The sequence below is a fragment of the Hyperolius riggenbachi genome, chromosome 6, assembly GCF_040937935.1.
Source record: "Hyperolius riggenbachi isolate aHypRig1 chromosome 6, aHypRig1.pri, whole genome shotgun sequence".
Taxonomy (NCBI): Eukaryota; Metazoa; Chordata; class Amphibia; order Anura; family Hyperoliidae; genus Hyperolius; species Hyperolius riggenbachi.
In genome coordinates, this window is record NC_090651.1 from 359,611,877 (window position 1) to 359,636,852 (window position 24,976).

Here is a 24,976-nt window from a genome sequence, read left to right on the forward strand (position 1 = left end):
TTGTTTCATTCCAATGCAAATTATTGATGCCAAACACCGCAAAGATCACAAACTTGGTAATTGATTAATTGTGTGTTAGGGTTAGAAAAGTAGGCACAGCCAACACCAGCCAAATACATAAGCGGGCAACGCCGGGTCATAAGTGGGCGGAGACAAATACACATTTTACTGGGAAAATGTAAACAGCAGCCATTCTTACACTGTTAATGGTAGGGTTCTCAAACTTTGCACAGTTGGTTACTGGGTGACTGGGATTAATATTCAGAAAAGTGGGTAGAGTAAATAAAAGCCAATCAAAATTAACCTATTGATTTTCAAGGGGAATATTTACATTGCTGCCATTCTTGCACTGTTAATGGCACAAGCCTCAAACCTGGTACAGTTAATCATTGGGTGACTAGGGTTCAATTTCAGAAAGGGGGTGGAGCCACAAACAGCCAATTAGATTTGTTTCATTCCAATGCATATTATTGATGCCATGTTGCACCACAGTCGATAGGCACCCTGGTGAGGGTATCCGTGTGCTAGGCTGATGTGGCGCTGTGGTCCAGCAGCTCCTAAGACATCGGTCGAAGAGATCAGCAGCACCACGTGGATGTATTCAAGCTCTTTATTGCATAAAGATAGCGCCCAGGGACAGCGACAGACGCTGTTTCGGAGACAAGCTCCTTTCTCAAGCTGTATAGGCTCACTCAAAAGAGATAACAACAACAACAACAACAACAACAACAACAAATAACATTTGTAAAGCGCTTTTCTCCCGTGGGACTCAAAGCGCATAACAAACATAAAGGCATTTATATACAGTTTCAATAGGGTCACATGGACCAATCAGATAACATCACAATACAAAAAAACATAAGTATCCAATCACAGGGCAAAGCATAATGAGAGGACCTGATGGGAAACAGATATGTAAATCAGCAGCCGTTATTACAGCATGATTTGAAAAGTGTCATAACCCCAATGGCCAATCAGCACTTACCAAGTCAGGAGGACCTGATGGGAAACCACAGCAAAGTCATAACGCTCCTCCCAATCTCCCAGGGGGCAATGCGAGAAGCGTACTGCTGAAAAACGTAACGAATGACGTCATGACGTCATCCGTTTCCATGCGTAAAAGCGTCCTAGCAATGCGTAAAAATGTACGCATAAGATTCTCAATAGCATCCATGCGTAAAAGCGTCCTAGCGATGCGTAAAGGCGTACGCATACAAAAAGGCCTCCGTGCGTAAAAACGTCCAAACCACGCGCCAAAAACGCGAAAAAAACGCAGAAAAAACTTACGCAAAAATCAAATACAGAACAATATAGAATAGCCGCTATGCCGAATGCAAAAATACGCAAACTGGCGCATAAAACGCATATAAAGCCGAACATGCTGACGAAGTCAGCACCATAAGACATCAGATGATGACCAAAAGCGAAAAAATGCTAGTGCTGTGGTAAAGTAAGGCTGAGTGTGCCATGAGAGATAACCACCCTTATAGATAAATCGTTGTATTAGATGTAAAAGATACAATAACAATAAAGAGACCTGCACATCAAAAAGTAGCAACCCCCAGAATACTCAAAGTGTAACCACAAGGGAAACACACATAGCTGCACTCGGCAGTCAGCACACCGCCGACGCAGCATAGCAGACCGCACAAGAACATGTGAGGGCACAATATATCAATGAATCTTGTACTCAGATAGGATATAAACATTTAAATGCAAAAAGAAAGGTCATAATCACGGTTGAGACCGCCCCCTCCCAGGGTACCCAACCTCCTAATCCAACCCGCCTCCCGTCTAAGTAATTCCTTTTCCCTATTTCCTCTAAAATGAACAGGAACCCCATCTATAACTTGCACACGGAGCTGTTGTATAGAGTGGCGGAACTGGGTAAAATGGGCCGAGACAGATTGGGACATATTCTTGGTCCTGATGGCCGATTTATGTGAGGAGATACGTTCACGCAGTCGCTGAGTGGTCTCTCCCACATATAATAGCCCACATGGGCATTTTAGTATATAAACTACATATGAAGAATCACATGTATACCGACCACGTATGCTGAACTCAGTACCCTTGGACGGGTGCCTGAACTTATCTCCCTTAAAAATAAAGCCACACATATGACATCCTAAACATGGAAAGGTGCCATTTTGGCCGCTCTGTACCACAGCTCGAGGTGTGCGTGCTCGAATCTTGTCCCTGACCGTAGGGGCTCGTTTGAAGGATAACAAAGGAGGAAATTTAAACTCCGGAACCTGAGGAAAAGCACTTTGTAAGAGGCCCCAATGCTGCCGTACAATGGACCCCAGCTTATAGCTGCAGGCATTGTACCTGGAAACAAAAGGGAGTCTCACTCCTCCATGACGTCTTCTGGTGGGTCTATTGGATACCAGGGTGTGTTCAGGGTACCCCCTTGACCTAAATCTATCCCTCATTTCATTAAGACGAATCTCGCACTGGCCAGAATCCGACACAATCCTGGAGACTCTCTGCAATTGTCCACCAGGAATGTGTTCCCTAGTCGACCTGGGGTGGAAGCTAGAGAATTCCAAAACAGAATTTCTATCTGTTGGCTTAACATACAGATCTGTCTGGAAACCACCGGGTCCCAAGACAACCTGAGTATCCAGAAAGGAAACACTCTTCGAGTCAAAGTGTGCCGTCAATCTAATGGGGGGGCATTTGCTCGAAAGCTCCTCAATGAATTAGTTAAGGGTCAACTGTGGCCCCCTCCAAACGCAAAAAATATCGTCAATGTACCTCCACCAACAAACCACATGTTGGCGGAAGTACATGCTGGTGTAGACAAATGCCTCTTCGTAGAGGCCCATGAAAAGATTTGCATAGGAGGGGGCCACATTGGAACCCATTGCCGTCCCCCGTAATTGCTGATAGAAGACACCCTCGAACTCAAAGTAGTTCTCCTCCAAGATAATCTTCAAGAGTGAAACTGCAAACTTTCTCTGTTCAACGGTCAGGTCAGACTGTGTAAGAAGAAACCAATCGATAGCCTCTATCTTAATGAAATGAGGGATATATTTAGGTCAAGGGGGTACCCTGAACACACCCTGGTATCCAATAGACCCACCAGAAGACGTCATGGAGGAGTGAGACTCCCTTTTGTTTCCAGGTACAATGCCTGCAGCTATAAGCTGGGGTCCATTGTACGGCAGCATTGGGGCCTCTTACAAAGTGCTTTTCCTCAGGTTCCGGAGTTTAAATTTCCTCCTTTGTTATCCTTCAAACGAGCCCCTGCGGTCAGGGACAAGATTTGAGCACGCACACCTCGAGCTGTGGTACAGAGCGGCCAAAATGGCACCTTTCCATGTTTAGGATGTCATATGTGTGGCTTGATTTTTAAGGGAGATAAGTTCAGGCACCCGTCCAAGGGTACTGAGTTCAGCATACGTGGTCGGTATACATGTGATTCTTCATATGTAGTTTATATACTACAGTTTTTTCTGCGTTTTTTTCGCGTTTTTTTCGCGTTTTTGGCGCGTGGTTTGGACGTTTTTACGCACGGAGGCCTTTTTGTATGCGTACGCCTTTACGCATCGCTAGGACGCTTTTACGCATGGATGCTATTGAGAATCTTATGCGTACATTTTTACGCATTGCTAGGACGCTTTTACGCATGGAAACGGATGACGTCATGGCGTCAATCGTTCCGTTTTTCAGCAGTACGCTTCTCGCATTGCCCCCTGGGAGATTGGGAGGAGCGTTATGACATTGCTGTGGTTTCCCATCAGGTCCTCCTGACTTGGTAAGTGCTGATTGGCCATTGGGGTTATGACACTTTTCAAATCATGCTGTGATAACGGCTGCTGATTTACATATCTGTTTCCCATCAGGTCCTCTCATTATGCTTTGCCCTGTGATTGGATACTTATGTTTTTTTGTATTGTGATGTTATCTGATTGGTCCATGTGACCCTATTGAAACTGTATATAAATGCCTTTATGTTTGTTATCTCTTTTGAGTGAGCCTATACAGCTTGAGAAAGGAGCTTGTCTCCGAAACAGCGTCTGTCGCTGTCCCTGGGCGCTATCTTTATGCAATAAAGAGCTTGAATACATCCACGTGGTGCTGCTGATCTCTTCGACTGATATTATTGATGCCAAACACCACAAAGCTCACAAACTTGGTAATTGAGTACCGTAATTGATTAATTGTGCTTTAGGGTTAGAAAAGTGGGCACAGCCAACACCAGCCAAATACATAAGCGGGCAGCGCCGGGTCATAAGTGGGCGGAGACAAATACAAATTTTACTGGGAAAATGTAAACAGCAGCCTGTAACGATTGTGGGATATCTCCGTGGTCAGTGCACAAGATGTGCTCTGACACTGCGGAAGTCCTCCACAAGCGTGTCAAAATGATAGAACCCAGCTTTTGGTGCTAAGCACCAGTAGAGGGGAATTCCCACCGGCAGATGGAGCTTTGGAGTGCAGAGGAATAAACCCTCTGCGCTGCCACAGATGCCAGTTAGAGATGTCGCGAACAGTTCGCCTGCGAATGGTTCCAGGCGAAATTTGGTGGTTCGCGTTCGCCTGGACCATGCAAACTTTTGCGGAAGTTCGATTCGCCCCATAATGCACTATGAGGGTCAACTTTGACCCTCTGCATCACAGTCAGCAGGCACATTGTAGCCATTCAAGCTACACTAAGCCCTGGAGCCCCACCCCCCCTTATATAATGCAGGCTCGCTGGCCATGACACTCACTCGTGTGCCTGCTGCAAATAGACAGACTAGGGAGAGCTGCTGCAGATTTTTTCTCCTAGGGAAAGATTAGTTAGGCTCTTGGCTTGCTCCTGGCTGATAGTTATTGCTAAAATAGCACCCCTCAACAGCTCTTTTGAGAGCTCTAATGTTTTCCTGATGTGTTTTTTTGTGTGTGTGTTGCTCACTGACACTGACATTATACAGCCCTATCTGTTGCAGCTGGACCTTGGTAATTGTTATTACTGTGCCAGCCAGGCCCTGCCTAACTATCTATACTGGGGCACCTACCTATGCCTACCTAACTACTGGGGCACCTACTTACCTATACGGGGACACCTACCTACCTACCTATACTAGGGGACCTACCTATGCCTACCTACCTATACTGGGACTCCTACCTATGCCTAGCTAACTACTGGGACACCTGCCTATGCTTACTTACCTATACTGGGTCTCCTACCTATGCCTAGCTAACTACTGAGGCACCTACCTACCTATACTGGGTCTCCTACCTATGCCTAGCTAACTACTGAGGCACCTACCTACCTATACTGGGTCTCCTACCTATGCCTAGCTAACTACTGGGACACCTACCTATGCCTACTTACCTATACTGGGTCTCCTACCTATGCCTAGCTAACTACTGAGGCACCTACCTACCTATACAGGGTCTCCTACCTATGCCTAGCTAACTACTGGGACACCTACCTATGCCTACCTACCTATACTTGGTCTCCTACCTATGCCTAGCTAACTACTGAGGCACCTACCTACCTACCTATACTGGGTCTCCTACCTATGCCTAGCTAACTACTGAGGCACCTACCTACCTATACTGGGACTCCTACCTATGCTTACCTACCTATACTGGGTCTCCTACCTATGCCTAGCTAACTACTGGGACACCTACCTATGCCTACCTACCTATACTGGGTCTCCTACCTATGCCTAGCTAACTACTGAGGCACCTACCTATGCCTACCTACCTATACTGGAACTCCTACCTATGCCTACCTACCTACCTATATTGGGACTCCTACCTATGCCTACCTACATACAAGAAGATAATAAGGTTGTTGCTTCATTGTGGACAGACCCAATTTGATCAGCTGGACAGTCACTGTTCTATCATTGAGCTACCACAGCCCGGCAACCATATGGGCTGGAAAACTGCCACGGCCTGCACTCTGGCCATGTTGCGCACCAGTCCAGCACGGCCGTCACTACGAAGCAACACAGGGCAAGATAGCCCCTAAAGAGAGAGAGCACAGAGACAGAATCAATGTGTGTCCACCAAACTAGTCGCCACCCAGCGACGGTGAACACACAACAGCGGAAACGAAGTGGGAACGCAATCGCAAGAATGGCGATTGCCAAATAGTGACACCAGACTGAGCAGGACAGAGCACGAGAGTAGCAAAGGCACAGAAAACAACAATTAGAGGATAAGAAAAATAACAAACGCTAGCTAAACGCGAACACCTCACTCATTCGCAACAGCGAACGCGTTTTCTGCACGATCACCGCGTGTTAGGCACCCAGTGATAAGCGCACCACCCTAACTAGCCACAAGTAACACAAATGAGCACAAACAGACAAGACAGACAAATGAGGTAGCCAGTAGCAACCGCTGCTCCAGCTTACACTCCAGGAACACAGATCGGAAGGATCCACAGCTGCTACCGCTAGAGGCTAGTGTTGGGCGAACATCTAGATGTTCGGGTTCGGGCCGAACAGGCCGAACATGGCCGCGATGTTCGGGTGTTCGACCCGAACTCCGAACATAATGGAAGTCAATGGGGACCCGAACTTTTGTGCTTTGTAAATCCTCCTTACATGCTACATACCCCAAATTTACAGGGTATGTGCACCTTGGGAGTGGGTACAAGAGGAAAAAAAATTTAGCAAAAAGAGCTTATAGTTTTTGAGAAAATCGATTTTAAAGTTTCAAAGGGAAAACTGTCTTTTAAATGCGGGAAATGTCTGTTTTCTTTGCACAGGTAACATGCTTTTTGTCGGCATGCAGTCATAAATGTAATACATATAAGAGGTTCCAGGAAAAGGGACCGGTAACGCTAACCCAGCAGCAGCACACGTGATGGAACAGGAGGAGGGTGGCGCAGGAGGAGAAGGCCACGCTTTGTGAGACACAACAACCCAGGCCTTGCATGAGGACAAGAAGCGTGCGGATAGCATGCTTTGTACCGCCATGCAGTCATAAATGTAATAAAGATAAGTGGTTCAATAAACAGGGACCACGCGGCAACGCTAACCCAGCAGCAGCAGACGTGATGGAACAGGAGAAGGCGCAGGAGGAGAAGGCCACGCTTTGTAGGAAAAACAACAACCCAGGCCTTGCATGAGGACAAGAAGCGTGCGGATAGCATGCTTTGTACCGCCATGCAGTCATAAATGTAATAAAGATAAGTGGTTCAATAAACAGGGACCACGCGGCAACGCTAACCCAGCAGCAGCAGACGTGATGGAACAGGAGGAGGCGCAGGAGGAGAAGGCCACGCTTTGTGAGACACAACAACCCAGGCCTTGCATGAGGACAAGAAGCGTGCGGATAGCATGCTTTGTACCGCCATGCAGTCATAAATGTAATAAAGATAAGAGGTTCCATAAACAGGGACCGGCAACGCTAACCCAGCAGCAGCAGCACACGTGATGGAACAGGAGCAGGCGCAGGAGGAGAAGGCCATGCTTTTTGAGACACAACAACCCAGGCCTTGCATGAGGACAAAAAGCGTGCGGATATAGCAGCAATGCTTTTTGCCGCCATGCAGTCATAAATGTAATACAGATGAGAGGTTCAATAAACAGGGACCGGAAACGCTACACCATCCCAGATGTTCATTGGTCATGTTACTTGGTTGGGGTCCTGGAGTGTTGCGTAGTCATTTCCAATCCAGGATTGATTCATTTTAATTTGAGTCAGACGGTCTGCATTTTCTGTGGAGAGGCGGATACGCCGATCTGTGACGATGCCTCCGGCAGCACTGAAACAGCGTTCCGACATAACGCTGGCTGCCGGGCAAGCCAGCACCTCTATTGCGTACATTGCCAGTTCGTGCCAGGTGTCTAGCTTCGATACCCAATAGTTGAAGGGTGCAGATGGATTCTTCGACACAGCTACGTCATCTGACATGTAGTCCTTGACCATCTTCTCCAGGCGATCGGTGTTGGAGGTGGATCTGCACGCTTGCTGTTCAGTGGGCTGCTGCTGCATGGGTGTCAGAAAATTTTCCCACTCCAAGGACACTGCCGATACCATTCCCTTTTGGGCACTAGCTGCGGCTTGCGTTGTTTGCTGCCCTCCTGGTCGTCCTGGGTTTGCGGAAGTCAGTCTGTCGGCGTACAACTGGCTAGAGGAGGGGGAGGATGTCAATCTCCTCTCTAAAGTCTCCACAAGGGCCTGCTGGTATTCTTTCATTTTGACCTGTCTGACTCTTTCTTCAAGCAGTTTTGGAACATTGTGTTTGTACCGTGGATCCAGAAGGGTATAAACCCAGTAATTGGTGTTGTCCAGAATGCGCACAATGCGTGGGTCGCGTTCAATGCAGTCTAGCATGAATTGAGCCATGTGTGCCAGAGTCCTACCAGAATCCTCATCATCCTCTTGTGAGCGTTGTGATAGTTGTTGTGATGCATCATAGTCGTCACCTTCCTCCTGGTCTGCTTCTGCTGACCATTCGCGCTGAATTGTGGAAGTCCAACGTGCACCGCTCTGGCCCTCGTCAGTGGTGGCATGAAGTTCCTGCTCCAACTCCAGCTGTTCCTCCTCCTCTTCTTCGTCATAGCTGCTGGGGCCAGCGTTCCCTGAGGCGGATGGCCTGATGTTGGTACCATCACGCTGATCGTTTTCTCCTTCAGATTCCCCCAGTTGCATCATGACAGCTGTTTCCTTGATTTTCAACATTGACCTCTTCAGTAAACACAGCAGTGGTATGGTAATGCTGACTAAAGAGTTGTCACTGCTCACAAGCAACGTGGATTGCTCAAAATTTTGGAGGACTTGGCAGAGGTCCAACATGTTGGCCCAATCGGATCCACAGAAGCTTGGCAGCTGTCCGGATGTGCCTCGGTACTGCGCGGTCATGTACTGGACCACTGCACTCTTCTGCTCACAAAAGCGTGCTAGCATGTGCAGCGTAGAATTCCAGCGCGTAGGGACATCACACAGCAAGCGATGGTGGGGGAGATTGAAGCGCTCCTGCATCTTGGCGAGTGCCCCCGAAGCAGTACTGGAATTTCTACAATGTTTGGCCACTCGACGCACCTTCAACAGAAGATCGGCCACGCCTGGGTATGTCCTCAGGAACCGCTGAACTACTAGTTTCATCACGTGCGCCAGGCAAGGGATGTGTGTCAGCTTAGCCAACCTTAAAGCGCGAATGAGATTACTCCCATTATCACACACAACCATGCCCGGTTTCAGGTCCAGCGGTGCCAGCCACAAATCCGTCTGTTCCTTTATTCCCTTCCAAATTTCCTCCCCTGTGTGCTGCTTATCCCCAAGGCAGATCAGCTTCAGCAACGCTTGCTGACGCATGCCAACAGCTGTGCTGCACTGCTTCCACGATCCTACTGCTGCTGGGTTAGCGTTTCCGGATGAGGTACAGCTTTGAGATGCGTTGGAGGAGAAGGAGTCAGAGAGGTAGGTGCTGCTGTTGTTATCCAGTGGGAGGGACGGCAGTGCAACTGTTTGCGGCGTGGGCAACACCCGCGCCGTAGCAGGTGAGGAATCGCTGCCAGGCTCCACAAGGTTCACCCAGTGCGCGGTAAGGGAGATGTATCGACCCTGTCCGAACGCACTCGTCGAAGTGTCAGTGGTGAGGTGAACCTTGCAGGCAACGGCATTCTTCAAGCTTCGGGTTATTTTGCTGACCACGTGCTCATGCAACTCAGGCACTGCAGAGCGCGCAAAGTGGTAGCGGCTGGGAACCACGTAATGTGGGATGGCCACTGACATCATGCCCTTGAAGCTGTTTGTCTCCACCACTCGATATGGCAGCATTTCGCAGGCCAGAAGCTTGGCTATGCTGGCTGTTACTGCTACGGCCCGGGGGTCATTTGCTGGCAATTTCCTCTTGCGCTCAAACATCTCCGACACAGACAACTGAACCGTAGCGCTGCACACGGAAGGGCTGTTGGTTGTTGTGTTTGATGAACACTGGGAGACCTCAAGAGCACTACTCCGGAAAGTGACAGTGTCAGCGTCGTCTGATGTTTGTGAATGTTGTGAACCACGCAATGGCTGGGCTACTGCTGCTGCTGAGGCGGGTCTGGTGGTGAGTCTGGTGAACCCAAGGGAGGCAGTGTTGCTGGTACCCTGTCCTGCCGCGTTTGCCCACAGAGTGGGATGTTTGAATAGCATGTGGCGGCTCATGCTGGTGGTGGAGAGGTTGTTAATTCTTTTCCCCCTGCTCAGGCGGGTCTTGCACACCTTGCAAATCGCCATGGTAACATCCTCAGTGCAGTCTTCAAAGAAAGCCCAGACTTTGGAGCACCTGCCTCTTTGCTGGCGATTTCTGTTTGCTCCTCTTTTGCCTCTCACTTGAACTTCCACGCTTGTGGTGCCTGAAATTGCGCGCCGCCTACCTTGTGGCACAAGGCGAACTCGTGCATCAGTGTGTTCTTCAACAGACTCATCTGTGCTGCTGCTACGACGGCGATGTTCTCGTTCAGAAACAAAATCTGGGTCTATGTCCACATTGTCCATACCCTCCTCTTCCATCTCCTCAAACTCGTCATATGTCATTGTGGGGGGCCGCCGCCGTGGAGTAGAGCTCCCCAGAACGACCTCTGCGCAGCTCACTCCAACGTCGTCTTCCAGATCTTGTCGGCCGACCTACTGCAATTGCAACCCCTCCTGCCCAACTTGCTCTGGGATTTGGGTTTCCGAGTCCTCCTCGGACTCGCCTTGTATTTCAGTGCGCGGTGCATTTCCCACAGTTAATGGTTGTGAATCCGGGCACAACATTTCTGGCTGTTCCTCCATTGACCTTTGAAAGGTGGAAGTTTGTTGGGCTGGGAATAGCTCCTGCGAATACCCCATTGTGTCCTGAGGTAATTCATCGGACTGGTTATCTGGCAGTTGTGTGTGTGGTGTCGCTGCCGGTTGTGTCAGCTTTGTGCCCACTGGCTCCTTGTAACTGGCTGAGGACTCGGACCTCGTGCGTGATGTGCTGGTGCTGCTTAACCCACTGCTGGACGCTTGAGAGGTCATCCAAGTAATTATCTGGTCCTGTTCTTTTGGATCTGTGAGGGTTGTTGTCCTGGACAACATGGGCGGTATTGAGTGGGTTTTCTTGGGTGCTCCCCTGTGGCCTGTACGTGAACCGTCAGGGGAAACACCTCTTCCCTTGCCCCTTCCTCTTTCACCGGATTTCTTCCTCATTTCACTTATCCTTACAGTACACGCTGACTGGCAGCAGTACAGTGGCAGTACAGAAATGCTATACAGTACCACTATTCCCAGCAGCGACACAGAGCACAATGCTATACAGTGGCGGGTGAGCGGTGTACCACTATTCCCAGCAGCGACACAGAGCACAATGCTATACAGTGGCAGGTGAGCGGTGTACTACTGTTCCCAGGCCCAGCAGACACAGAGTGGAAGTAAACACAATGCTATATAGTCTGGCTGAGCGGTGTACACAGAGTGGCAGTACACACAATGCTATATAGTCTGGCTGAGCGGTGTACACAGAGTGGCAGTACACACAATGCTATATAGTCTGGCTGAGCCGTGTACACAGAGTGTCAGTAAACAATGCTATATATAGCGTGGCTGAGCGAGGTACACAGTGGCAGTACACACAATGCTATATAGTCTGGCTGAGCGGTGTACACAGAGTGGCAGTACACACAATGCTATATAGTCTGGCTGAGCGGTGTACACAGAGTGGCAGTACACACAATGATATATAGTCTGGCTGAGCCGTGTACACAGAGTGGCAGTACACACAATGCTATATAGTCTGGCTGACCCGTGTACACAGAGTGTCAGTAAACAATGCTATATATAGCGTGGCTGAGCGAGGTACACAGTGGCAGTACACACAATGCTATACAGTCAGGCTGAGCCGTGTACACAGAGTGTCAGTAAACAATGGTATATAGTCTGGCTGAGCGGTGTACACAGAGTGTCAGTAAACAATGGTATATAGTCTGGCTGAGCGGTGTACACAGAGTGGCAGTAAACACAATGCTATATATAGCGTGGCTGAGCGAGGTGCACAGTGGCAGTACACACAATGCTATATAGTCAGGCTAAGCCGTGTACACAGAGTATCAGAAAACACAATGCTATATATAGCGTGGCTGAGCGAGGTGCACAGTGGCAGTACACACAATGCTATATAGTCAGGCTGAGCCGTGTACACAGAGTGTCAGTAAACAATGGTATATAGTCTGGCTGAGCGGTGTACACAGAGTGTCAGTAAACAATGGTATATAGTCTGGCTGAGCGGTGTACACAGAGTGGCAGTAAACACAATGCTATATATAGCGTGGCTGAGCGAGGTGCACAGTGGCAGTACACACAATGCTATATAGTCAGGCTGAGCCGTGTACACAGAGTGTCAGTAAACAATGGTATATAGTCTGGCTGAGCGGTGTACACAGAGTGTCAGTAAACAATGGTATATAGTCTGGCTGAGCGGTGTACACAGAGTGGCAGTAAACACAATGCTATATATAGCGTGGCTGAGCGAGGTGCACAGTGGCAGTACACACAATGCTATATAGTCAGGCTAAGCCGTGTACACAGAGTGTCAGAAAACACAATGCTATATATAGCGTGGCTGAGCGAGGTGCACAGTGGAAGTACACACAATGCTATATAGTCAGGCTGAGCCGTGTACACAGAGTGTCAGTAAACAATGGTATATAGTCTGGCTGAGCGGTGTACACAGAGTGTCAGTAAACAATGGTATATAGTCTGGCTGAGCGGTGTACACAGAGTGGCAGTAAACACAATGCTATATATAGCGTGGCTGAGCGAGGTGCACAGTGGCAGTACACACAATGCTATATAGTCAGGCTAAGCCGTGTACACAGAGTGTCAGAAAACACAATGCTATATATAGCGTGGCTGAGCGAGGTGCACAGTGGCAGTACACACAATGCTATATAGTCAGGCTAAGCCGTGTACACAGAGTGTCAGAAAACACAATGCTATATATAGCGTGGCTGAGCGAGGTGCACAGTGGCAGTACACACAATGCTATATAGCCAGGCTAAGCCGTGTACACAGAGTGTCAGAAAACACAATGCTATATATAGCGTGGCTGAGCGAGGTACACAGTGGCAGTAAACAATGCTATATATATAGTGTGGCTGAGCGAGCGGTGTACTACTGTTCCCAGCAGCGACACACAATGACTGGGGGGGACCCTGGCTAGCGTGGCTGGAGAGCGAACTACCCTGCCTGCCTACCCAAAGCTAAACCCACAGAGAAATGGCGGAGATATGACGTGGTTCGGGTATTTATTTACCCGAACCACGTGACTGTTCGGCCAATCAGAGCGCGTTCGGGCCCGAACCACGTGACCCGTTCGGCCAATCACAGCGCTAGCCGAACGTTCGGGGAACGTTCGGCCATGCGCTCTTAGTTCGGCCATGTGGCCGAACGGTTTGGCCGAGCACCGTCAGGTGTTCGGCCGAACTCGAACATCACCCGAACAGGGTGATGTTCTGCAGAACCCGAACAGTGGCGAACACTGTTCGCCCAACACTACTAGAGGCTAGTGCGATCCAAACAAGAAGGACAGATGAGGTAGCCAGTAGCAACTGCTGCTCCAGCTTACACTCCAAGAAAACAGATCAGAGGGATCCACAGCCGCTACCGCTAGAGGCTAGTGCGATCCAAACAAGACAGAGCGATTCGCTATCAACCGCCTCTGGCGACAGCGCAATCGCGACAGAAAAAACAAGACAGGACTGAATAGGCAGTACAAATTATACACAAACTGACTGCAATAAATAGGAATGCAAGGAGCACTCCCCAAGAATTAACTATACTAAGACAGCAGTGGCTGACACTCCAGGCGAGTCCAGCAGGAACAAACCTCTATGAGCAGCAAAGGATTCTGGGATCACATGGTATTTATACTGCAAACCTTCAAAGGAGGCAGCTAGGCCGTTTGCATGACAAGTGTATGCAAATTGCTCAGCAGTAGAGCAGGTCGAAAACTTTCAAAGCACAGGCAGGTCTCTTTTCCAGAGACCTGCAGCCCTCAGACTTAAGGAATGGACAAACAGCTGTCTGCCCGTGCAGACAGCTGAGCAGATCGTTACACAGCCATTCTTACACTGTTAATAGTAGGGTTCTCAAACTTTGTACAGTTGGTTACTGGGTGACTGGGGTTAATATTCAGAAAAGTGGGTGGAGCCTACAAAAGGCAATCAAAAATTACCTATTGATTTTTCAGGGGAATATTTAATTGCTGCCATTCTTGCACTGTTAATGGCACAAGCCTCAAACCTGGTACAGTTGATCATTGCATGACTGGGGTTTACATTCATAAAACAGGGTGGAGCCACACACAGCCAATATGATTTGTTTCATTTTAATGCAGGTTATTGATGCCAAAGACCGCAAAGCTCACAAACTTGGTCATTGAGAAATTGATTAATTGTGTGTTAGGGTTAGAAAAAGTGGGCGCAGCCAGCACCTGCAAAATACATAATCGGGCAATGCCGGGTCATCAGTAGGCGGAGACAAATGCAAATTTCACTGAGAAAATGTAAACTGCAGCAATTCTTACACTTTTAATGGTAGGGTTCTCAAACTTTGCACAATTGGTCACTGGGTGACTAGGATTAATATTCAGAGAAGTGGGTGGAGCCTACAAAAGCCAATCAAAATTCACCTATTGATTTTCAAGGGGAATATGTAATTGCTACCATTCTTGCAATGTTAATGGCACAAGCCTTAAAGGGAACCAGAGGCCCCAGAAAAAAGCTATTATGCATACCTGGGGCTTCCTCCAGACCCATACGCACGGATCGCTCCCATGCCGCCGTCCTCCGATTCCTGTATCCTGCGGTACCGGGTCCCGTAGTTTCGGCCAGTCGGCCAGTCGGCGGCAGGACGCGGCCAATTGACCGCATCACAGGGGCTCCCAGCATACACTTACGCGTGCAGCTGCATACTGAGCAGCCGCACGCGTAAGGGTATGGAGGGAGCCCCTGCTCATGTGGACAATTGGCCCCGTCCGCCGGAAGTGACGGGACCCGGTACCGCCGATACAGGAAGCGGTGGACGGCGGCATGGGAGCGATCCGTGCATATGGGGCTGGAAGAAGCCCCAGGTATGTATAAAAGCTTTTTCTGTTTTTAAAGAGAGTTCCTCTCTGGTTCCCTTTAAACCTGGTACAGTTGGTCATTGGGTGACTGGGGTTCAAATTCAGACAAAGGGGTGGAGCCACAAACAGCCAATCAGATTTGTTTAATCTCAATGCAAATTATTGATGCCAAAGACCGCAAAGATCACAAACTTGGTTATTGAGTAATTGTGTGTTAGGGTTAGAAATAGTAGGCGGAGCCAACACCAGCCAAATACATACCTGAACAATGTTAGGAAATAAGTGGGTGGAGAAAAATACAAATTTCATTGCGCAAATGTAAACTGCAGCCATTCTTACACTGTTAATGGTAGGGTTCTCAAACTTTGCACAGTTGGTCACTGGGTGACTGGGATTAATATTCAGAAAAGTGGGTGGAGCCTATAAAAGCCAGTCAAAATCCACCTATTAATCTTTAAGGGGAATATTTAATTGATGCCATTCTTGCACTGTTAATCACCTGTACCTGGTACAGTTGGCCATTGGGTGATTGGGGTTCAAATTCAGAAAGGGGTGGAGCCACATCCAATCAGATTAATTTTATTTCATTGCAAATTATTGATGCCAAAGACCGCAAAGCTCACATACTTGGTTATTAAGTAATTGTGTGTTAGAGTTAGGAAAAGTGGGCAGAGCCAACACTAGCCAAATACATACCCAGGCAACGCCGGGCGTCCAGCTAGTATATATATATATATATATATATATATATATATATATATATATATATATATATATATATATAGCTGATGACCCGGTGTTGCCCAGGTATGTATTTGGCTGGTGTCGGCTCCGCCCGTTTCTTTTAACTCTAACACACAAACACTCAACGACCAAGTTTGTGAGCTTTGGCATAAATAGTTTGTATATTCCCATAGAAATTAAATGAATAAACAAACAGCAAATCAGATTTCACCCATTCATGTCAATGGAAAAATGTAAAAGGCTGTTATTCTCACAGTAATCAAGCCAGAGTCCCCACACTTGGCACAGTTGGTCACTTGGTGACCGAGGTTACAAATCCAGGAAAAGTGGGCGGATTATAAAACAGCCAATCAAATTTTAGCCATTCATTTTAAATGGGAAAATGTAAACTGCAGCCATTCTTACACTGTTGATCGCAGGGCTCTCAAACTTGGCTCACTTGGTCACTGGGTGAATGAGATTAATATTCAGGAAAGTGGGTGGAGCCTACAACAGCCAATCAAAATTCACCTATTGATTTTCAAGGAGAATATTGAAACTGCTGCCATTCTTACACTATTTATGGCAAAGGCTTCAAACTTTTACCAGTCAGTCATTGGGTGACTGGGGTTTAAATTCACCAAAAAAGGGGTGGAGCCACAAACAGCTAATCAGATTTCCTTGCTGGAGAAACAGCTTCCATTCACACATTTTTGATGCCAGGAACCTCAAAGCTCACAAACTTGGTCATTAAGTGATTGTGTCAAGGTTATAAAAAGTGGGTGGAGCCAAAAACCAAATTTCACTGGCCAAATACAAACTGCAGCCATTTTTACACTGTTAATGGCAGGGTTCTCAAACTTTGCACAGTTGGTCACTGGGTGACTGGGATTAATACTCAGGAAAATGGGTGGAGCCTATAACAGCCAATCAAAATTACATATTTACATTGCTGCTATTCTTACACTCTTAATGGCAGAGGCCTCAAATCTGGTACAGTCAGTCACTAAGAGACTGGGGTTTACATTCTGTAAAGGGGGCGGGCCACAAACAGCCAATCAGATTTGTTTCATTTCAATGGAAAAATTCAACTTATTGATGCCAAGGACCCCAAAGCTCATAAACTTGGTCATTGAGTGACTGTATGTCAAGGATACAAACAGTGGGCAGAGCCAAAAACAACTAACTTTTACATGGGAAAATATAAACTGCAGCCATTCTTACACTGTTAATGGCAGGGTTCTCAAAACTTTGCACAGTTGGTCACTGGGTGACGGATTAATATTTGAAAAAGCAGGTGGAGCACACAACAGCCAATCAAAATTCAGCTATTGATTTTCAAAGGGAATATTGAAACTGCTGCCATTCTTACACTGTTAATGACAGAGGCCTGGGGTTGAAATTCACTAAAGGGTTGGAGCCACAAACAGCCAATCAGATTTATTTGCTGGGTAAACTGCTTCCATACACACAATTTTGATGCCACAAAGCTCACAAACTTGGTAATTGAGTGACTGTGTGTCCAGGTTACAAAAAGTGGGCAGAGCCAAAAACAAATTTCACTTAGAAAATATAAACTGCAGGCCTTCTTACACTGTTAATGGCAGGGTTCTCAAACTTTGCCCAGATGGGCACTGGGTGACTGAGATTAATATTCAGGGAAGTGGAGGGAGCCTATTATAGCCAATCAAAATTCAACTGTTGATTTTCAAGGGAAATATATAAATTGCTGCCATTATTACATGATTAATAGCAGATGCCTCAAACCTGCTACAGTTGGTCATTGGGAGACTGGGGTTCAAATGCTGGGGAAGTGTTTGTGGGTTAGGGTTAGAAAAAGTGGGCAGAGTCAGCACCAGCCAAATACATACTCATCAGCTAGTATATATATATATATATATATATATATATATATATATATATATATATATATATATATATATATATATATATATATATATATATATATATATATATATATATATACAGTGGTGTGAAAAACTATTTGCCCCTTTCCTGATTTCTTATTCTTTTGCATGTTTGTCACACTTAAATGTTTCTGCTCATCAAAAACCGTTAACTATTAGTCAAAGATAACATAATTGTACACAAAATGCAGTTTTAAATGATGTTTTTTATTATTTAGTGAGAAAAAAACCTCAAAACCTATATGGCCCTGTGTGAAAAAGTTATTGCCCCCTGAACCTAATAACTGGTTGGGCCACCCTTAGCAGCAATAACTGCAATCAAGCATTTGCGATAACTTGCAACGAGTCTTCTACAGCGCTCTGGAGGAATTTTGGCCCACTCATCTTTGCAGAATTGTTGTAATTCAGCTTTATTTGAGGGTTTTCTAGCATGAATCGCCTTTTTAAGGTCATGCCACAACATCTCAATAGGATTCAGGTCAGGACTTTGACTAGGCCTCTCCAAAGTCTTCATTTTGTTTTTCTTCAGCCATTCAGAGGTGAATTTGCTGGTGTGTTTTGGGTCATTGTCCTGCTGCAGCACCCAAGATCGCTTCAGCTTGAGTTGACGAACAGATGGCCGGACATTCTCCTTCAGGATTTTTTGGCAGACAGTAGAATTCATGGTTCCATCTATCACAGCATGCGTTCCAGGTCCTGAAGCAGCAAAACAACCCCAGACCATCACACTACCACCACCATATTTTACTGTTGGTATGATCTTCTTCTGCTGAAATGCTGTGTTACTTCTACGCCAGATGTAACGGGACACGCACCTTCCAAAAAGTTCAACTTTTGTCTCGTCGGTCCACAATGTATTTTCCCAAAAGTCTTGGCAATCATTGAGATTTTTTTTTAGCAAAATTGAGATGAGCCTTAATGTTCTTTTTGCTTAAAAGTGGTTTGCGCCTTGGATATCTTCCATGCAGGCCGTTTTTGCCCAGTCTCTTTCTTGTGGTGGAGTCGTGAACACTGACCTTAATTGAGGCAAGTGAAGCCTGCAGTTCTTTAGATGTTGTCCTGGGGTCTTTTGTGGCCTCTCGGATGAGTTTTCTCTGCGCTCTTGGGGTAATTTTGGTTGTCCGGCCACTCCTGGGAAGGTTCATCACTGTTCCATGTGTTTGCCATTTGTGGATAATGGCTCTTACTGTGGTTTGCTGGAGTCCCAAAGCTTTAGAAATGGCTTTATAACCTTTACCAGACTGATAGATTTCAATTACAGTACTTTTGTTTCTCATTTGTTCCTGAATTTCTTTGGATCTTGGCATGATGTCTAGCTTTTGAGGTGCTTTTGGTCTACTTCTCTGTGTCAGATAGCTCCTATTTAAGTGATTTCTTGATTGAAACAGGTGTGGCAGTAATCAGGCCTGGGGGTGACTACAGAAATTGAACACCAGTGTAATAAACCACCTTTAAGTTATTTTTTAACAAGGGCGGGCAATCACTTTTTCACACAGGGCCATGTAGATTTGGAGTTTTTTTTTCTAACTAAATAATAAAAACCATCATTTAAAACTGCATTTTGTGTTCAATTATGTTATCTTTGACTAATAGTTAACGGTTTTTAATGAGCAGAAACATTTAAGTGTGACAAACATGCAAAAGAATAAGAAATCAGGAAGGGGGCAAATAGTTTTTCACACCACTGTATATATATATATATATATATATATATATATATATATATATATACATGTAAATATATACAGTATATATATATATATATATATATATATATATATGTATATATATATATATATATATATATATATATATATATATATGCTGTGTAGATGTTAGCGAACCGTTCGCTAGCGAATCTCTACGGGCAAATACTACTTCCGGTTCGCTATGACCCGGAGTAGTACAGCTGCGCTGGGCCGGTGGTGCGCGTCTTTGATCACTCATGACGTCACGCACATGCGCAGAAAGCGCCCGGCAACAGGCGCGCAATCAAGGACGCGTACTGCTGGCCCAGCGCAGCCGTACTACTCCAGGTCATAGCGACCTGGAAGTAGTACAGGGTGAGGGGTTCGCCAGCGAACGGTTTGTACATATATATATATATATATATATATATATATATATATATATATATATATATATATATATTAAAGTATTTACTTTTGTTTGCTGTGCTCTGGGTTGGTTTAAAAAAAAAACATTTGGTTCATCTCTTGAAAAAAAGAAAACACACCATATTACATGATACTTGCCTTTACGTCAGATCTATCCCACTAAGACTGATAAACCCTGCCTATATTAAGCTCTAAAATTCTTCATTTGTAATACAATACAGGGAGTGCAGAATTATTAGGCAAGTTGTATTTTTGAGGAATAATTTTATTATTGAACAACAACCATGTTCTCAATGAACCCAAAAAACAAATTAATATCAAAGCTGAATATTTTTGAAAGTAGTTTTTAGTTTGTTTTTAGTTTTAGCTATTTTAGGGGGATATCTGTGTGTACAGGTGACTATTACTGTGCATAATTATTAGGCAACTTAACAAAAAACAAATATATACCCATTTCAATTATTTATTTTTACCAGTGAAACCAATATAACATCTCAACATTCACAAATATACATTTCTGACATTCAAAAACAAAACAATAACAAACCAGTGACCAATATAGCCACCTTTCTTTGCAAGGACACTCAAAAGCCTGGCATCCATGGATTCTGTCAGTGTTTTGATCTGTTCACCATCAACATTGCGTGCAGCAGCAACCACAGCCTCCCAGACACTGTTCAGAGAGGTGTACTGTTTTCCCTCCTTGTAAATCTCACATTTTATGATGGACCACAGGTTCTCAATGGGGTTCAGATCTGGTGAACAAGGAGGCCAGTTTTTCTTCTTTTATACCCTTTCTTGCCAGCCATTCTCTGGAGTACTTGAACGCGTGGGATGGAGCATTGTCCTGTATGAAAATCATGTTTTTCTTGAAGGACGCAGACTTCTTCCTGTACCACTGCTTGAAGAAGGTGTCTTCCAGAAACTGGCAGTAGGACTGGGAGTTGAGCTTGACTCCATCCTCAACCCGAAAAGGCCCCATAAGCTCATCTTTGATGATACCAGCCCAAACCAGTACTCCACCTCCACCTTGCTGGCGTCTGAGTCGGACTGGAGCTCTCTGCCCTTTACCAATCCAGCCACGGGCCCATCCATCTGGCCCATCAAGACTCACTCTCATTTCATCAGTCCATAAAACCTTAGAAAAATCATTCTTGAGATATTTCTTGGCCCAGTCTTGACGTTTCAGCTTGTGTGTCTTGTTCAGTGGTGGTCGTCTTTCAGCATTTCTTACCTGGGCCATGTCTCTGAGTATTGCATACCTTGTGCTTTTGGGCACTCCAGTGATGTTGCAGCTCTGAAATATGGCCAAACTGGTGGCAAGTGGCATCTTGGCAGCTGCACGCTTGACTTTTCTCAGTTCATGGGCAGTTATTTTGTGCTTTGGTTTTTCCACATGCTTCTTGCGACCCTGTTGACTATTTTGAACGAAACGCTTGATTGTTTGATGATCACGCTTCAGAAGCTTTGCAATTTTAGGAGTGCTGCATCCCTCTGCAAGATACCTCACTATTTTTGACTTTTCTGAGCCTGTCAAGTCCTTCTTTTGACCCATTTTGCCAAAGGAAATAATTATGCACACCTGATATAGGGTGTTGATGTCATTAGACCACACCCCTTCTCATTACAGAGATGCACATCACCTAATATGCTTAATTGGTAGTAGGCTTTCGAGCATATACAGCTTGGAGTAAGACAACATGCATAAAGAGGATGATGTGGTCAAAATACTCATTTGCCTAATAATTCTGCACTCCCTGTATAACCCCCATCCCTCCTCACATCAGCAGCAATCAGTTTTTCTCCTTTAAATGACCTAGTTATCTTCAGTGCCCAGATTAGCTAAGCAGAATTAACTGAAATTGCTCCAAAATAATGCTTTTTAATAGATGGGAGACATATACCAGTTCATGAAGGTATGAATGTATGAGGGTACCCACAGGACATATGCCAAAATCAAAATGGTTGCCAGATGTTCCCAAGCTCATAATCAAATGACCACAATCTTGGCTAAAAAGTGTCCTCTATAATGTGTCTGTAAGGTCCGCCGATGACTGTCAGTAGCGGAATGACGAGACCCGAGCTGCAGCGCCGACTGACATCACTGGAGCGCAGGAGACTGCTCAGCTCCCATTGGACAGGCGGAGTAACCACATGTATGCTTGCTTGATCAGTTGACACGCTGATCTGTTATTGGTTTGTGTTCAATTCTGCTTTATGTTGATTAGTTAATTCCAGTATTTAAACCTGGTGAGCGCCCCCAGTCATCGCCCGTGATAGCATTAGCTTTTGGCTTGTTGCTGAGTAGCGCTCACTGTTTGCTTGATTCCTGTTTCTGACTATTGCCTTGAACCTTGACCATGCTTAACCTCTGCTTGATTCCTGTTTCCGACTACTGCCTTGAACCTGGACTACGCTTTGCTTGTTGCCTGCATTGACCCTTAATTTGGACCCAGATTGCATGAACTCTGCCTGGACTGACTTTGGCCTGTTTTAAATACGATACTTCTGGAAGCTCCTATCCTGGATCTGCTTACTTCTCCCTGGAGCTCCTGGCTCTCCTGCATCTGAATTCACTAGTCTGGATAGCCGTATCCACTAGGCCTCAGGTGACTGATATATATATATAGCTCTGTTGTGCCCTAATTGCATTGCTAAGTATTCAGGTTCTGTCTGGTGTTTGGCTATCTGTCAAACTGTATGCTACAGCTGCCTGCAGGGTATTGTTAGTATTGTGTTAGGTAGGCGTTTGTGCAGGTGTTACAGGTTGGACTCTGGGTCAGTCATATGGGCATACAGTCTGAACTGTGGTTATTGACCAGACAAGCCTGACAGGGTCAAATTTAAAGCAGCCTTCATTTTAAAAATGTCTTAAACACAGGGCTAATTTATCCTGAACCATTACATCTATATAAATATTCCTCCTAAATATACTTTTAGTTATCTAATAACAACTACTGTGTTTCCCCTAAAGTAAGACATCCCCTGAGAATGAGACCTAGCAGGAATTTCAAGAATGCTTGAAATGTAAGACATCCCCCGAATTTAAGCACAAACTAGAAGCCCACATGACACCAGCAAGTCACGCTGAATAAAAAGCCTGGATACAGGAAAACAGCAGTATAATGGGAGTTCTACACAGTCCTATATATGTGTCAGGCAATTTGTGTTTTTGTTGGAGCCATCCCTCCTGATCTGTTTGTGATAAGCATCAGCAGCACTTCTCCTCGTCACCTCTTCCCAGGACACACAGCTTATCCTATGCTCTGGGGAGCCTGACAGAGTTCTCTGCCTGCAAGAAATAGACTCTGATGCTGGGTACACACTATGAGATTTTCTGGCCAATTTACTGTCAGATCGATTATTTCCAACATGTTCGATTTGCTTTCCGATCAAATTCCGAACATTTTCCGATCGATTTCCGTGCACTTTAATAGGTAATCGATCGGAAAATGCCCGGAAATCGATCAGAAGGCAAATCGAACATGTTTGAAAGAATTGATTTGACAGTAAATCGGCCAGAAAATCTCATAGTGTGTACCCAGCATCATCATCATAAGTGAAAGCCAATATCTGCATACCACAAGCTCTGAGCATGCTGCTTTTGTTTCAGCATGGCATACAGTATGTACATTTTGTATAGGAAAACTACCAGTGTTTGCCCAAAAATAAGACATCCTCTGAAAATAAGCCCTAGCACATCTTTTAGAGCAAAAATTAATATAAGACAGTGTCTTATTGTCGGGGAAACACGGTAATGATAAGTCAAAGACCCTGGGTAATTTTATCCCCCACTCCTTTTCTCCTGTATTCAGTTTCTTCTCATTACATGTGGCACTTTATTATCCATTTGTTGAACCCACAATGACTTAGGTGAAGAGTTTTTTTTATGCTTTTCACCTTCACTTCCCGTTAGTTAGTGATGTTTGCTTTTAACCAATTGTTGAAATGAATGCTATGTTATACATTTGATTATGAAAGGGCAATATCTGACAATGGCAATGGTCATGTGTTTATGCTTTAATCACCTGTTAATTTCAGACCATCCTTATCTGAGGTTCTCTGATTCCAATGCTAAGCTGACTAGACTGATGGACCAGGTTCTATGGGTTTAGTTGGTGGAGTTTCTTAAATTTCCTCTGAATACCAATGTTAACTCCTGTTTGAGCTGGATGACTAATATCCAAAAGCTACCGTAAGGATTGCAGTGGCATCTCTGGCCACAAATGGTCATCAAGGCCATAAATTCTCAGTGGCAGAGTTTGAAGAAAGAAGACTCAGATATCTACTTGTGGGCGAAGACTACAGGTATGTACATACATGCAATAATTGGTGGCCAAAGTGGCCAATATCGACTGTTTCAGCCGACGATTGTAGTATGTATACATCAGCCACCAATCAATCCTGCTCAGGCATTGGGAGTCGTTAAGTATTCCATCCTGTTGGACTCTTAATGACCTCCAATGCCCAGGAAGGACCATTCACAACAGTTAACAACAGTGCCTCAATAATATAATTTGATAATAGTCTAAAGGTAAGTGAATATTTTCTTATAACAGTCCATTAGTAATACACTTCCCTAAACCTATTAAACATATGAGGTGTCAATATCATTAGTCTACTTACCCATGTCAAATGCATTGTGCAGTTTCTCCAAGGGATAGCTCAGTGTGTCGTCTTTAAATGCCATGTCAGGATGTCCACAAAAATATGTTTCCAGATATGCACTTGAAACAAAAAGAAAAACCGAGAGCCCAATATAGTGCAGTAAGTCTAACAATTGTTGGCGAAATAATTAACAGATGTGGATATACTCACAAACACGTGTTACCACATAGGCAACCACTTGAAATGCAGGTGGGGAGCATTAGAACCTGACCCCACTCAGGTTTAAGAAGTCTCTCTCTGTAGATAGAAAGAAGGGGAAAGTCCCCTCCACCCAAGGTGGACTATATACTGTGCAAATTTGGACAGAGGCGCCAGGCAGGTTAAAATGATCTAAAAACAACTAAAAAGGAGGAGTACAGGTGGACTTACCTCCTGAAATGATGGACAATCGAGATTGTTCAAATCGCAAATAACAATTTATTTTGGCACTCCGCAACGCGTTTCGCAGGTATAACCCGCTTCATCAGGCAAGGAGTGCAAGCTAAAAATCAAGCATACAAACC

At 45.4% G+C, this 24,976-nt stretch overlaps 1 protein-coding gene across 1 annotated transcript in view; it reads right to left on the reverse strand.

The window, feature by feature from the left end:
- LOC137522259 (uncharacterized) overlaps positions 1-24,976 on the reverse strand; it is a 61,751-nt gene that overhangs the window by 14,551 nt on the left and 22,224 nt on the right. The window contains exon 6 of the mRNA XM_068242288.1: positions 24,432-24,532. Within this exon, the coding sequence (XP_068098389.1) occupies positions 24,432-24,532 (101 nt within the window). The remainder of the gene's footprint in view (positions 1-24,431; positions 24,533-24,976) is intronic.